At 30.1% G+C, this 15,763-nt stretch overlaps 2 protein-coding genes across 3 annotated transcripts in view; one reads left to right on the top strand and one right to left on the bottom strand.

Moving 5' to 3' along the window:
* Positions 1-686: 686 nt before the first annotated feature.
* Positions 687-8,461, bottom strand: LOC134710100 (ribonuclease P/MRP protein subunit POP5-like). 2 transcript variants are annotated; one of them, XM_063570293.1, is made up of 5 exons: positions 8,348-8,461; positions 4,130-4,266; positions 3,023-3,160; positions 2,273-2,356; positions 687-964 (listed from the first exon to the last, which is right to left on the bottom strand). In XM_063570293.1, the coding sequence occupies exons 1-5, from the start codon at positions 8,365-8,367 to the stop codon at positions 861-863; spliced, it is 483 nt and encodes a 160-aa protein (XP_063426363.1). In that variant the 5' UTR covers positions 8,368-8,461; the 3' UTR covers positions 687-860. The 2 variants fall into 2 exon arrangements, with proteins under 2 accessions (XP_063426363.1, XP_063426364.1); XM_063570294.1 differs by lacking the exon at positions 8,348-8,461 and adding an exon at positions 8,284-8,305.
* Positions 8,462-8,619: 158 nt separating this feature from the next.
* The window catches only part of LOC134710099 (ATP-binding cassette sub-family B member 10, mitochondrial-like), a 76,578-nt gene continuing 69,434 nt past the window's right edge, over positions 8,620-15,763 (top strand). The window contains exons 1-4 of the mRNA XM_063570292.1: positions 8,620-9,134; positions 13,009-13,212; positions 13,799-14,001; positions 15,194-15,328. Of these exons, the coding sequence (XP_063426362.1) occupies positions 8,882-9,134; positions 13,009-13,212; positions 13,799-14,001; positions 15,194-15,328 (795 nt within the window). The 5' untranslated portion in view covers positions 8,620-8,881. The remainder of the gene's footprint in view (positions 9,135-13,008; positions 13,213-13,798; positions 14,002-15,193; positions 15,329-15,763) is intronic.

The raw sequence follows: 15,763 nt of genomic DNA, 5'->3' as shown, positions 1-15,763 counted from the left end.
ATTTGAATATTGTAAACTCAGAAATTATTGTATGCATTTATTATTGTGATTTTTCAGGAATGGACAAAAATACGTTCAGTTTATAGATTACAAAAATTTGAAACATTTGTACTAGAACACTGTTTACATATATTGAAATGTCTTAGATTTAGATAATTAATTGCTATACTAGTTGTATATATTTATTGAAAAATAAACTTATAATCTGATATAGTGGCAGTGAATTCGAAGAATTATTTATGTAAAATTTATTGTCATGAGTGAAAATAGAAAAGCAGTCAACAATATCATTTAAAATTAAACAAAATAAACACAAGTGAATATCATTTAAAGTAAATGTAAATTACTCAATGCTCAGCATAGTAAAACAAGAACTTTGCATTTGCTTACAAAGGGAAACCATCTACCCCGAAAAAATACTTATCTCCCCTTGAGAATTACAGATTAAAAATGGAAAAAAGTAAATTAACAAAAAATCTGAACACTGAGGAAAATTCAAAATGGAAAGTCCTAATCAAATGACAAAATTGAAAGCTCAAACAAATGGATAACAACTGTCATATTCCTGAAATAGTACAGGAAAAAGTCCTCAGTCTCCCAGGAAAGAGTGCTGATAGTGGCAACAAACAAACAAACAAATTATTGATTCATTTATAGTATTACTACTCTAAAATTTACATGATTCAATCTTTATTAACATGTCTTCATTTGCATATTGAACAATAACGTCTGAGTTCAGTACAGTCACCAAAAAATCAATGTTATTTTCTGGTTCAAGCATCACATTTCAATTGGACAGTTTATTTTTTAATGGTTAGCCTCTTCATACTTTTCTATTCTCTTTGACTATTAAACCCATATCAAGTAACATCTGACAATATATTCAGCTCCAGTTTTTTCAGATTACTGGCTTTCACAATGGCATCACTTCTTTTGACAGCTTTTCCTACAACAGTTTTCTCTTCTGAAAAGAAAAAGTAAAGAAATACTGAAAACAATGGTTGAAATAAATATTCCTCATATAGATCTGAGCTGAATGCTCCATTTTACTCTCCCATTTGGAATAAATTAAAACACACCTATGAATTTTTTATCTATATGTTTGGAATCTGTGTCACATTTAGGAAAAAAAATCAAATGGACACTAACAGACTATTTGTAGATCAAATAACAGAAAATAAAACCTAAGCATATATATTGCAAATTCAGTCTCTTTCGAGCAACTATCAATAAAAAAAATTGTAGGGTTCCGCGGAACCCAGTGTCTCGCCTACTTTTGCTGTAAATGGCAGGCTCAACAAAAATGAGGAAAAAAATCAATAAAATATTCCTCTTGATTCAATCTTTTGATTGTAAGAATCTTCTGTCCAAGTTTGGTAAAAATCCAGCATAGTTTATGAATCTAATAAATGCTTTAAAAACTTTAACTGCAGACTTTACACGTATGTAATGTTAACTGGAAGTAAAACTAAGTCCATTCAAATGTAAAATATGGAAAAAATGGATTTATTTTTTTACAAAATTTACTTCTGGATACTATCTTATGATCATAAACAAGCTTCTGTCCAAGTTTGGTACAAACCCAGGATAGTTTCAGAAAGTTATTAAAATTTTAAAAACTTTAACCACAGAGTGAATGTAATGTTTCCCCGCAGAAAAACTAAGTCCATTTACAAGTAAAATATTGAAAAAATGGAATTTCATTTCTACAAAATACTTCTGGATTCCATCTTATGATCATAAACAAGCTTCTGTCCAATTGGTTAGAAATCCAGTATAGTTTAAGAAAGTTATTAAATTTTCAAAAACTTTAACCACAGAGTGAATATTTGTGGACGCCACCAGATACGACAACGAATGTAGGATCGCTTAGTCTCGCTTTTTCAACTAAAGTCGAAGGCTCGACAAAAAGTGTTTGGGTAATCATCAATGAGACAGCAAATTTGACACATGTACATTAAAATCCAAAAGACCTCTTGATGTAATTAATGTATAGTCTTCAACAATGTACAGATGTCTTCACGGTACCAAAGGTCATCTCAAAGAGTAAAAAAGTTGGGAATAAATCACAAAATTCTCTGATCAACATTATAATTAATTTGACAAAAGACGATGAAAAGTCAATCACTGAAAATAATTACTGTAAATACAATATTATAAGCAATTAACATTGGTGGCCTTGAACTGTTTCTGCTCTTTAGTTGGGTTGTTGTCCCTTTCCTCATTTCCATTCTCAATTTTACAAAATATCCCCAATTATAGTTTTACTAACCTTTAGTTTTACATTGTTTCAGTGACGTAGCTAGCTGTTTTTGATGATATCTGATCAGAAATTTCTGGCAGGACTTCAGTGTACCTGAAAAAAAACAAGAAAAATATAATATCATAAAATCAAGTTCCTTTAGATACTTGAAAGTCAAAATATCCTTGTACTCAATTATTATGAAAGAAAAAACACATTTTGATTTCTGGGACATAGTTACCATTAATTTTAATCACAGATTAAATTTTATCAAAATATACCTGGATAAATGGTATCCAGTAGCCTAATGTTTTGAGAAACCCAGTATAATAGGTATATGCCTAGTCCAAGATTATCAATGACCAAATCAAGTCCAATAAACAGGCCATCTTTTAGGTAATTTAGAGCTTTCCATAAGATCTGGACACCATATCTATAGATTGTTGATAACTGTATTTTGACCTCTAGATTTTGTTTGGATGTTTGTTTGGTTTGCTGTTTCATATGTCTACTTTTATACATATTATGTAAAAGGTATTAAATATTTTCCATGTTTCTGTTGTTTGTCACATTTTGGTTATGGGTTTACAAATTCTGAATGAAATAATGGACTGTTGAAAGTTACAAAGATATGATGAGAAGAAGTTTCTTGTAATTATCTCTCTCATAGACAGCCTGATTTATATTTAAAGTACTGGTAGTTATATATTAGGCTAATCAAATTCAAATGGAGTTCTAACACAAAGAAAAAGACTCCAAAATATTATAACAAATATTAACCTCCTATGTGAATAGTATGTAACATGACTTCACAATCTTTGACCTTTGTCATAAAGGTTAAAGTTGTCTGGATCATCAGATGACATCCACGTTTCACTCGTATGATAATGATCCCAGTCTCTGGGTTAAAATACTTAACTGAAATAAATGAACATTCATGTTTAAATGATACAAATAGAGAAAAAGAACCAAAAATACAGAGAATGCAACAATGAGCAAAAAAAATAATTCAGAATGGAAGACCCTGCCATAAACATGATATAGACCTTCATGTTTGTATGTACATATTACAACTGCTAATTAGAGAAAAATGCAATTACATGAGAACTGAATCATTCAGTACTGTTACAGTTAAGAAATAATTCCTTCGTGTCATGCTCTATGCTCATTTTAACATGGGTAGGCATTATATTTGTCGATATTTTACACTGAGCGTTAGCGAGGTGTAAAATGTGGTCAAATATAATGCCTACCCATGTTAAAATGAGCATAGAGCATGACACGAAGGAATTATTTCGATTCTAATAGGACAAATACAGTATTTTTATAGGTCGAAGCGTACAAAAATACCGTAAAAATGTTTGGCTTTTCCCGTTTCCTCCCCAAGGAGTCTGTGCATTACATTTCATATTTGATAAGTTTAAAAACTACGAGCAGGGTAAATATATGTCGTTTTATAAAAAATATATATAATAAAAGTTTATGCTAGCTGCTTAAATGTATAGATTTTAAAGGATAACGATGGAAATAACGTTAATATACACAGTAAGTTCGTGCGCATGTGTCAAACATTTTTTTTATTCTCATTAGAACACGGCTTTGTTTACAAAGCGTAATAAGGACGTCATATTAGAATTTATTTTAGAAACTGAAGAAGACCACTTGCTAAGGTCTTGAAAAATTGCTTACTACTACAATACAAGTTTATTTTATACAATAACTGAATCAGTTATTTTAATGATTTAATGGAAGCTCGAATATATATGCTACTGAAATAAAAACATTCATATTGTGTGACCTATAGTTGTTAATGTTTGTGTAATTTTTGGTCTTTTATGGATAGTTGTCTCATTAGCAATCATACCACATCTTCTTTTTTATATATACCAAATAATGAAGTCATAATAGACCCTGTGCCATAATCTCCATGATATTTTGATACTGCATCTTTCAAACAACGAAGAAAATCCATCTGTTGAAACTCTGGTTTCCTGCCGTCTGTTACAACTTCACACACTAAATATCTGAAATATAATTTAAGTATTTATCATTGGAAACAGTCAGATATTCAAAGAATACTTGTATTTTAAATCTTTTTTTTTAATAGAGTAAAATTCATTGAATTATAATAAAGAATATGTTTTGACAGTTGAAAAATCAAGTCTATCATGTTTAATGTTGATATGTTAATTTGATCAAATACAATGGTGAACCCTCTTTTTACATTTTTTTCTATATAATAGTCCAATGCATAAAACCTAAGCTGCATGTTGAAGGGATATCATCTACTCACATCTCAAACTTTTACTTAAAATTTTATAATCCCTTTGGTTTTTTGTTTTTTTGGCTATATAAATATATACATGATATACATTATGAATTAGTAATTCTTTTAAGTGACCTCTATACTTTTCAACTTTTTATAAAATCTAAATACTAAATATAGACATCACAAATTTCTGCGAGAAACAAAATTGGTTGTTAGTAGCTTAACACTTAAATTGTTGTGAGAAATGGTTGTATGTGTTTATTGCTATTTTACAAAATTTTCTTTTGATTTATGTGACTGATAATTTCCTTTCTCAGAACAGTACAGTCAGTCAGGGGTACTACTTGTACAAGTGTATTTTATTTACTTGAAGAAGTGAAAAAAATATACACATTATAAGTAAATAAATAATGTTTGAATAATCTCCCCTTAATTTTCTGAAAAATTTAGTTGTACAAGTAAATTATTCTTACAATCCCACAAAAATTCTCAAGTATTGAGATGTAAAATCATGCCTTTAAAATTTTTTCCCAGGTTTGCTCAAATTTTTTCATTAAAGTTCAAAGTTTCATCTCATTAATTCATCAAAGAAACTGATTGAGCAAAGATCTTGTATATTTGTGCAATGCAATCAAAAATTGCTCTTTTGGGGCAAGGACCTATATATATATACATCCCTGTTTGGGGCTTGTAAATGAGCAGTGTTTAAGAAGATAACAGACAAATGGGACTTTCATTGTCCATGAAATTACACTTGAATGATTAGTATAGACATCTTCAAAGGGTACACAATTTAAAATTCGATTAGAGCAAAGAAATATTCAGAATTCAAGAAAAGAAGAAAGGATGATTTTTTAAACATATACAAGTAAAAAAATCTGAATGGGGAAGGCACATAACTCAGCCAATTTTTTTTTTACCTATACAAGTAAATAAAATTCACTTGTATAAGTATCCTACAAATTTGTACAAGTAGTACCCCTGACTGACAGTGATATGAATAATTATCGCTAAATGCTATGGGTGCTCATGTCATCTTCAATGAAATTGACAACATTGTTGTAGGTTAAATAGCTATGAAAAATTTGATGAACAGGTCATCATTGGTCATCTCAACTCTATTTCATTTTCTCGCTTACGCTGGTACAGTGAACGTTTGTGATCTAAACCATAATCTATAAATACAGTTTGACACTGATCATTATACCTTGTACAGTATTTTCCTCAGAGTTTAGTATTTTTGTGTTTTTACTTTGTATATCACCACGTTTATAATGTGACTTCTTTCTTTTCTTGTTTAATTTGGAAAAGTTGTAAGAGTTGCAGTGCTAAAGAAGGGTAGTAATAAGGTACCTTCATTACAAATAACGGTAAAACTTCTTACATAATTTTTGTTGCATTGACGATAAAGTGTACACTTTCTTTTCCAGGATAAAAAAAATCGACTGATTTTGAAGCATCTCGTTATCTTTTTTCCAAAAATGATATTAACAATTATTATTTGACACCTCTGACGAATCACAATATAGATATTTTGATGAATCACTGTAAGATTTTGACGAATCACAGTATTAAAGATTTTAACCAATTTGATGCTTAAATGGTTATTGCAAATGACCGTTTCAGGCCTGATGGTAAAGGGCATTACTATCCTCCTAAACGTAGCTGAAAATGAACATTAGGCATGTGAAGGTAAAATTCATTGCTACCCTCAAATTAATTGTCATGTCAACTGTTTAGAAGAAGTGGTGCATCTACTAGATGATCTAGTCCAAATAATTATTAAGTTTGGCAAGGTTATTGTAATTTTTCTGGGATGCCTTCCTAGGACTGTCATAGGCAGGCGTCCCCCCCAAAAAAGACTTGCCAGACGTCATAATTATTTGGACTATGGCACACCCAAAAAGGGGGGGGGGGGGGGTGCAGAGGTTGGACACCCCCCTTTTTTTGGCTGATCAATGCATAGAATGGGAACAGAATAGAATAGAATAGAATATCTTTTATTTCCATAAGAGGTACCCACAAGGGGCATAGTGCATATACATTCATGACAATATATAGTTACAAACAATTACAAATACAATAAAGCAAAACAACAAAACAGTATGCTTTAAAAAAGTTAGACATTTTAAATATATGATATAAATGTTTACTCAAGGCAGGTGTTTTGATAAGAAATAGCCAAGTTGTTTTAAAATATTAATAGACTCACAGTTTAAAAGCCAAATAAATTTATTGACCATATCCAAGGAGTAAAAATTTTTACATTCTTTAAATATCAGATCAAATAACATATCTCTATCCTTAGAGTATACAGGGCATTCTATAAGAAAATGAAGTTCATCTTCCACTTTATTTAAATCGCATTTATCACAAATTCTTTGATGAACTTCTAATTTGGAATATCTCCCAGTTTCAATTTTAAGTCTATGAGATGAAATCCTTAATTTTGTGATAGCTTTTCTCAAATCAAAATTTTTCAAGATATTTAAATAATTTTCTTTACAAAATGATGTTTTAAACTGACAATATGTTCTTAGTTTTCCTTGGCTATTTTGGCTATAAGCATTTTCCCAAGATTTAACATAGGATACTTTTAAACAATTAAGTAAACATTTTCTGAATTTGTATTTACTAAAATTAATGAAGTTACTAGGCAGGTCAATAATTTTACATAAGTGTCTGACACTGCTATACCAACTATTGTGATTTTTATCATCTAAATCTTTAGAGGTTTGTAAGGCTTTATATAATAAAGAGTCCTCAGGCATATTTTCAATTCTAAAATAATAATTCAGTAAATTTTTCACAATACTAATATAAATAGGAAATCTACCTAGTTCAGAGAGTACAGCAAAATTGCTGCTCTTTCTGTTTACACCCAAAATAAATTTTGTTATTTTCATGTGTAATTTATCTGGTTCAAGATCTGAATAAATTTTATCTAAGACTATATCATTTCTAAATTTACTACTCTTTGGGTTAAATGTACCCCAAATTTCAGAGGAATATAAAGAAATAGGTTTGATCATGTGATCAAATAGATGTAGACTGGTAGTAATTTTTGGATGTGAACGAATAACATCTTTGCATAATTTATAATAGCCTTTTAGACTCTTTTTGTACAATTCCTGTCTTGCATGAGAGAAGACTCCTGAAGCCGAAAATATAAGGCCTAAATACTTGTAGTGCTGTACACATTCCAGTTCAACTTGCTGAAGAGTAAATTTTTCATTGATAAGTCTACCTTGCTTATTAAATACTAAAATTTTTGTTTTATTGGTGTTTATGTTTAAGCACCAGTCAGAGCAAAACTTATCAACATTTTTTAACTTAGATTGAAGACCATATGATGTGGTAGAGAGCAAAACAATATCATCAGCATACATTAAACAATTAATATTAGTATCACCCAAAATCAGATCATCATCAACATTATCAATATATGATGGAAAGTCATTTATAAAAATTTTGAAAAGATTAGGGCTTAGGTTATCACCTTGTCGAACCCCTAATTTAACTCTAAAAGAGTCAGTTAAAATTTTCCCAGCTTTGACACAAGTTGAGCTAACATTGTACATGTTCTTTATAATGTTGTAAAAATTTCCTCCTAATCCCATCTGTAATAGTTTATATTTAATACCACTATGTATGACTGAATCAAACGCCTTTTTAAAATCTATAAAACAGGCATACAATTTTTTACCTGTGGAAAGTACAGAGTCAATTAGATTTTTAAGCAAAAACATATATTTAGAACACATTCACACACCACTATTTATCCTGGGTCCCCCTTTTGAAAATTGCTTTATCACTTTCACTAAATGTATATGAACCTGTTTTTGAACCGAACCATCTTCTATTTATTTTTATGTCTTCAGTCTCTAGCAAATTTGTGAAATAAGTTAAATTACGAATGAAAGTTTCCGATCATTAAATTTTGAACTTTTATTTGACATCCATTGCAATTATCAAAAATAGAATAAACTATAGATTATTAACTAAGGAAAGGTATTTCATAAAATTCAAGAAAATTGTAATTTCATCACTATGATTTTAAGATATTACCGTGCAAGTAACGGGACTAGAATACACAATTTATGTCTATCCAACATGTCTGCGCCCATGAATGTCAACATTTGGAACATGTTATTTTTGTATTTTTAAGGAAAGAAGTTTAAAGACAATCGGCATGATCAAGTTTATAGATGTCTACTGTTTGCATTATTGAAGAGAAGTGTTGTAAAAAATATCAAAACATGAAATAACCGGTCAACCAGTGGTCCATCTGTTAGACTATTGAAAATCTTACGTAATAACACAGCCGGATACACATAAACCAAAAAGTTTGGAGATCTGATGCAACAAATATGACCATTTTGATGAGAAATTGTATCTTGTTAAGTCAAAGATTGACTTCTAATAATATCAGACATAGGTCATCAGTTATTGGCAGACAAGTTTTGAAAGTGAAATGTGATAAACCAAAAGTCTTCCATATTTTTAAAAGATTTGCTAATGTCAAAGCTACCAATAAAAAGGCACCTGACAACATAAAGAAAAAGACATATGAAATAAGGAGATTGTTTTCTCTTGCAAAACCAGAGAGATGGAAGTTGTCAGGCAAGTGTTATCTGGATAGCATGCACAAAATGTGCACCATACTCAGGATAGAATGATAATGATAACAACTTTTATTTAATCAGAGTTTATAAGAAGATGTAGTATGATTGCCAATAAGACAACTCTTCTTCTTAGTCACAATTTTTTAAATTAAACCATTATATAAAGTCAAAGTACAGTCGTCAACATGGAGTCTTGGCTCACCCAGAACAACAGGCTTCAATTGTAATAACCCCCAAAATAGTTAGTGTAAAAATATAAACATACTATTTGGCAGTTCAAACAGGAAAACCAACAGCTTAATCTATGTAAAAAAACACAGAAAAGAGAAACACTTGTCAACCATACAACAAATGACAACCAGTGAACATCAGTTTCCTAAATTGGGGGTCTCGATCCCGGATCCCGCTAACTGTTTTGTCAGATTCCTGTATCCCGCTTACACTATGTACGTAAGCAATTCTCCTTTTTTGGTCATTTCCCAGGTCCTGCAAGACCTCATTTCCCGTGTCACGCAGCAGTTGCTTACAAAAAATCGACAATCCTGCAGCACGCTTATTTTAGACCTCAATGAGACCCACTAAATTAGGACAGTTTTCAAAGAAGAGCAGCAAGTTTGCACTTTTTATCTGATGCCAACATTCACCCTAACCTGAGACATTGGCATAACAATACGACACAAAAGGACACACTGTAAAACATTTATTAAACATATTAAAATTGAGAATGGAAATGGGGAATGTGTCAAAGAGACAACAACCCGACCAAATAAAAAAAAAACAACAGAAGAAGGTCACCAACAGGTCTTCAATGTAGCGAGAAATTCCCGCACCGGAGGCGTCCTTCAGCTGGCCCCCTAAACAAATATATTCTAGTTCAGTGATAATGAACGCCATACTACAGTACTACCTGTGATTTTATCTTATTAATGGTGGCCATAAAAAATATTTTTTACATTAAGTCTATTTTTTGGAAAAATAAATGAATATCATTTTCAAATATAACTGCACACTTTTAAAATGCCTGCCTTTTTCTAATGAAAAGGTGTTTCTCAAATTAATTTTGTTAAATCAAAATTGTTTATTATTGTAGACTGATCTGCATTCAACATTGTTTAACATATGTTAAAGATTGTCTTTAGGACTTACTCTAAATAAAATTTAGGCAGTTGTTTATTTCTCTATTAAATAAAATATAAATATTAGAAATATTCATTAAAGCAAAATTTGATAATGTTTTTATTGTCATATGATATTTTAAACATGATCCATGTTTTAGAGGTAAAACATTTCTTTTGCTTTTTGTTTTTGGGCAAGAGACGTTATTATGAGAAGCCAGGTAGATAATTTTCAAATAGATTATCTCAAAGTTGTTTTGATAATTTTACAATCAAGGAATAGGTGTTTTCATTGACCTAGTGACAAGAGACACTGTTTACATATTCTATCCTTTCTAGGAATTTTATATTATCCATTAATTATATCTAAAAGGCCTAGGTTGAGTGAAATATTCTTTGCAAATGTATACCAAGAATATGTATCATGCTAGTCCAGCACTTTCGACAATATATGTACATTACACTGAGAAAAAAATATGATGCAATTAATAGACCATAAAAGTGTCACCATCTTTAGAAGTGCACATTATTTTTTTCTGGAGACAAATTTTGAAGGAAATTAACCAAACTGAAGATAACATCATGTCATATTTAATAAGTTTCAAGACATTTCTTTTCATAAGATTCACTTTATTCAGATTTTTTAATTGTGATTATCATTTTTTAATGAGCATTTAACAAAATTTGATGATAACTAGCATGTGACTAGGTGGGCATTTGGAAAATAAGTCTTTTCAGTGATTGTTTGTGCACAACTCTTGTTTTGAGATTTGAAACAAAAATAGATAACAAAATTAGTTGTTTTCCTAAACCATATAAGGAAACTTGTAGTTTTCCTGAATACTATTAGATGATTATTGTAAAAGGATTGATATTGATCATTTTATTTTGTTAAGAAACCAACTTGTTTAATTACTTTAATTTTTTTTTGAATATCATTTACATGATAAGTTATTATTATAATTATTAATAGTAACTAATAACTCATTTACATGTAATAATGCTAACAAACATCATTTACAATTTATATAATTTTTTTATTTAAAATACAATTGATAAAAGTCTGTTTATTTCAAATGTTAGTCATCAATAACTTTATTATTGCCTTTTGCCATTTCTACTCAAGATTCTTACCAAGAAGAAATTAAAAGAATAAGAAACAAAAAATTAATGAAAAAAAACAACAAAAAGTTATAAAAAATTTAAATATATAACATTAAAACAAAAAAACAAATAATAAATTAAACAGCCTAAATCAATCTTTTCAATATTCTACATTTTCCAAAAAAGGTGAAATGTCAATTTTAAAAGAAGTTACCTGAGTTACCTGTACAGGTAAAAATTAATGAACCACAACAGCTGAAAACTTCAACCCCGATTGACTTTAACAGGTAACATAATGAGATAAAAAATCTACCTATGTTTTATGACCCCCAATAAATGGCCAACATCTCAAGATTGAATACCCCAATAAATGTCCACCATTGGATGTTGACCATGCAAGAGGGTGGACATTACTAAGAGGATGTCACAGGCTGTACTGTAATTTCCAAATTGTACACAAGAAACTAAAATTAAAATAATACAAGACTAGTTTGCATTGTAAATAATCATAATCTTTATTTAGAACCCATTCATATATAAAAAAAAGTACAACATATACAGCTCACCAGTGATTTTAAAACAGACTATTCTACACATAAATTAAAACAAAATACATGAGAACTGTCATCATACATGTCATTATCATGCACAAGACAATAAACATTTACATTTTAAATAAAATTGAGAGTGAAAATGGGGAATATGCCAAAGAGACAACAACCTGACTAAGAGCACAAAAACAGAAGACCAACATGACCAAGGCCACAACATGCTCAAAAGGGTCTTTGATTATTACAGCAGAAAAATCCTGCAACCTAATGCAAGCTTCAGCTGGCCCCTAAACAAAAATGTTGAAATACATAAAACATATGTAAATGCAGCTGTTTAAGTTACAACCGGTAAATGACACATAATGTTAAGAAATTGTACTAAATTGTATAAGTGTGTTCTCTTAAAACATGTTGAGCATTAAGATCAAAACAAGTTTATTCTATAAATTTGAAAAAGAGAATTTGTTTAACATGTTTAAGAGTGCAAGGAAAATCGGAAGAACAAATGAGGAATCCAATTTAAATGGCTTATGTTCTATTTATATAACTTACCACTGGTAAAAAATCAAAGGTGCTTCATATACAATGTATGTGATTTATAAATTCATTTGCTAGAGAATTGCAATAATTAGATAAACATGATATATCCTCCAAAGATTTTTTTACCACAAAAAAAATAACCGCACGTGAAATTAATTATTTGAAAATGCAAATTACAATCATAAACATATTGTTTGGTATCTTTTTCTCTTCGACAAACAAGCCTAAAGACACAAAGAATAATATCACTTGTTAATGTGGTACCTAACACTTCAGGGAGATAACTCTTTAAAGTCAGCTAAACGTTTTAATTATGTTGTGTTGTAAAAGGAATATTAAGCTTCTCAATGATCAAAATTAGTGTTTGTCAAACTGTTTTATAACCAGTGTAATTTTTCTGACAAAACGGGTGGTTCAAAAGTTTTGAAGTTTTTACATTTTTGTTAAAGGATTTACTTTGACAAAATTTTATGAAAATTAAACGAGCAAAATTAATTTCAGTGAAAGTGTTGGGTACTACCTTAAGGCCAGTATTTATATAATTTTTCTATTGTTTTCTTAGGTGCTGTTGTTTTATTGATCGTATCAAGTGGTGTTTCTATGGCAGTTCCATTCTGTATTGGAAAAGTTATAGATATCATTTATTCACCATCTGAACGAGAAAAAATGAAAGAGAAACTAACTACGTTCTGTCAAATAATGGTTGGTGTATTTATTGTTGGTGCCGTAGCAAACTTTGGAAGAGTTTATTTAATGTCAGTTTCAGGTAAATATATAGAAATTTGATTGACTTTATTGTATGCCAAATCAATAAAATAGAGCACGCGTTTATCATGTAAATGTAACAAACTCATACAAAATGCTAGAACCTATAACGGTCTAGGTTAACAGAAAAAAATAAAGACGGGAGTATACTGTGGTGCTCCAATGTAGAAACACAAATTGTTTTGAAGACACATTTATAAATGAACCTGAGTCAGGAAACAATAAGGGGGAAATAACCCATCAAATATCATACATTTACATGACCCATAGAGTAAGGGAGATAATACAAATCATTACATGTAACAATCAATACAATACACTTCACACACAAAAAACAAACAAACAAAAAAATGACATCTACATGTAGAGTTAACTGTACTATCTTGAACAATTACTTAGACAGCTTTTTAAAGTGTATATAACTTTATAGTTATCTCAGAATTAATATAGAATAAAGAGATGTGGTATGATTGCAAATAAGACAACTACCCATTAAAGTTTTGTATTGTTCTCTTAGATCCTTGTTTTCTTTATGTCCAGTCAAAATGAATGTTCTTCTTTTAAATTGATACCCTATCTGATTTCAGGAAATAGAATTATTAATAGACTTCGACAAACACTTTTTTCATCAATAATGCGCCAAGAAATGGGCTTCTTTGACAAAACAAAGACTGGGGAATTAGTAAATAGATTATCTGCAGACACACTTCTTGTAGGCCAGTCTGTTACTCAAAACATATCAGATGGACTGAGAGCTGTGGCACAAGCCACAGGTGGAGTGGGTATGATGGTAGGTTTACAGTCATTAAACATATTTAAATTAGATTCTAGGTTGTTGACAATTTTGGAACAGCTGCTGGATTTGTTTCTTTATTATACTTCTAGCTTTGTCTTTATGTTTTGCCGAGTGGCATTTTTATACGACTGCAACATTTTTTTGGGGATTGTATAATGGTATGATGTCGTCATCTGGAGATACTTTTGGTTCCTGAACAATAAGTTTAGTTTACATGAACAATGGATGAATGGATCTCTTTGAAACTTCATAAGAAGGTTCAATGCCATAAAAAGAAGGTTGGGATTGATATAAAATCATTGGGGATGATGGTTCCATCCATTCAGGAATTAAGGCCAAAAAAGAACCCCAAACAAGCATTTTTCTACTTTCAGAATAATAACTTGTGTATAAGTAATATAAGTATTTAAATTGCTCTGAAATTGTACCACAATGTTTAATAACACAAGTATAAGGTTTGGATTCATTTTGGGAGTTATGGTGCCAATAGTTTAGGAATTATGGGCCAAAAATAAGCATTTTTTTTATTTTCTGGACAATAACTTGTGTATAAATGTATGGATCTCTCTGACATTGTACCACAAAGTTCCATATCACAAAAGAAAGGCTGGGATTGAGTTTCAAGGTTAATGCTTCATTCATGCAGGAATTATATAATTAGGAGCCAAAAAAGGGGCAAAAACAAGCATTTTTCTAGTTCTAGTTTTCATACACTAACTTGTATTGAAGTGTATGGACCTCTCTGACATTGTACTACAAGGTTCCATTCTACAAAGGAAAGGCTTGGATCGAGTGTTGGGGTAAATGCTCCATGGGGAGATTCAAAAAGTTTGGGTGGGTCAAATTTTTTAAGGGGTTCAATTTATTTTTTTTCAAAAATTTTCAAATTTCAAATTTTTGAAAAGTTTCAAGAAGAAATCTTTTATTGCACAGTATTGCACAATAGATTTGTAAGATATTGACATTTGTTTTGTGTCAGAAATCTATATTATGTCAAAAATTTGATCACAATCCAAATTGATAATTCACTTGAGATGATTGAATATAACTGCTGATTGTTAAACACTCAAAAAGTCTATCAACTGTATAACTGTATAAACAGAAAAAATATTGTGTAAATCTTAAATCTTGCACTTATTTTTTTGGCGTCTAGTTGAATGACAGGTTTATCTTTTTTATTCTCCAGATGTACGTGTCCCCTAAGCTGACAGGTATAGCTTTGTTGATAGTTCCACCAGTATCCATTATGGCTCGATATTATGGAAGATTTTTACGGGCTATCACAAAAGATGTGCAAGATTCACTAGCAAACACTACACAGGTATGAGGATAATCTTTAACTGTAGAAATTTTGTATTGAGAATGTTAATTCATTGTTAGTTAAAAGATGCACTGTGCTATTCTATTCATTATCTATAAAATCATTGATGTTAGAAAGTAGTATTTAAATTCCCCAATAGCCAACATATTCTTTGAGTAAAATTACTAACTTTGCATTAATCAATTATTGAACATAAAACCATATATGACCGATGACCTATGTTAAAAAAATATATTTCCCTTCCTATCCTCTATATTTGGTGTAATAGATTAGCCCTAATTATCTTGGATTTCAATAGTACTGGTAACAGGATTTGAGTGTTTAACAAACAAATTTTGTATTGCTTGAAGGAAGAATGAACCAAACCACAAATGATTGAAAATTTAACACAAAATAAAATCTATAAATTTCCTGCAAAGAAATATAAGACATTTG

Source organism: Mytilus trossulus, chromosome 3 (assembly GCF_036588685.1).
Source record: "Mytilus trossulus isolate FHL-02 chromosome 3, PNRI_Mtr1.1.1.hap1, whole genome shotgun sequence".
In the NCBI taxonomy this organism is placed as follows: domain Eukaryota; kingdom Metazoa; phylum Mollusca; class Bivalvia; order Mytilida; family Mytilidae; genus Mytilus; species Mytilus trossulus.
Note: the sequence above shows the minus strand (reverse complement) of the source record. Positions and strands in the feature narration are given on the sequence as shown.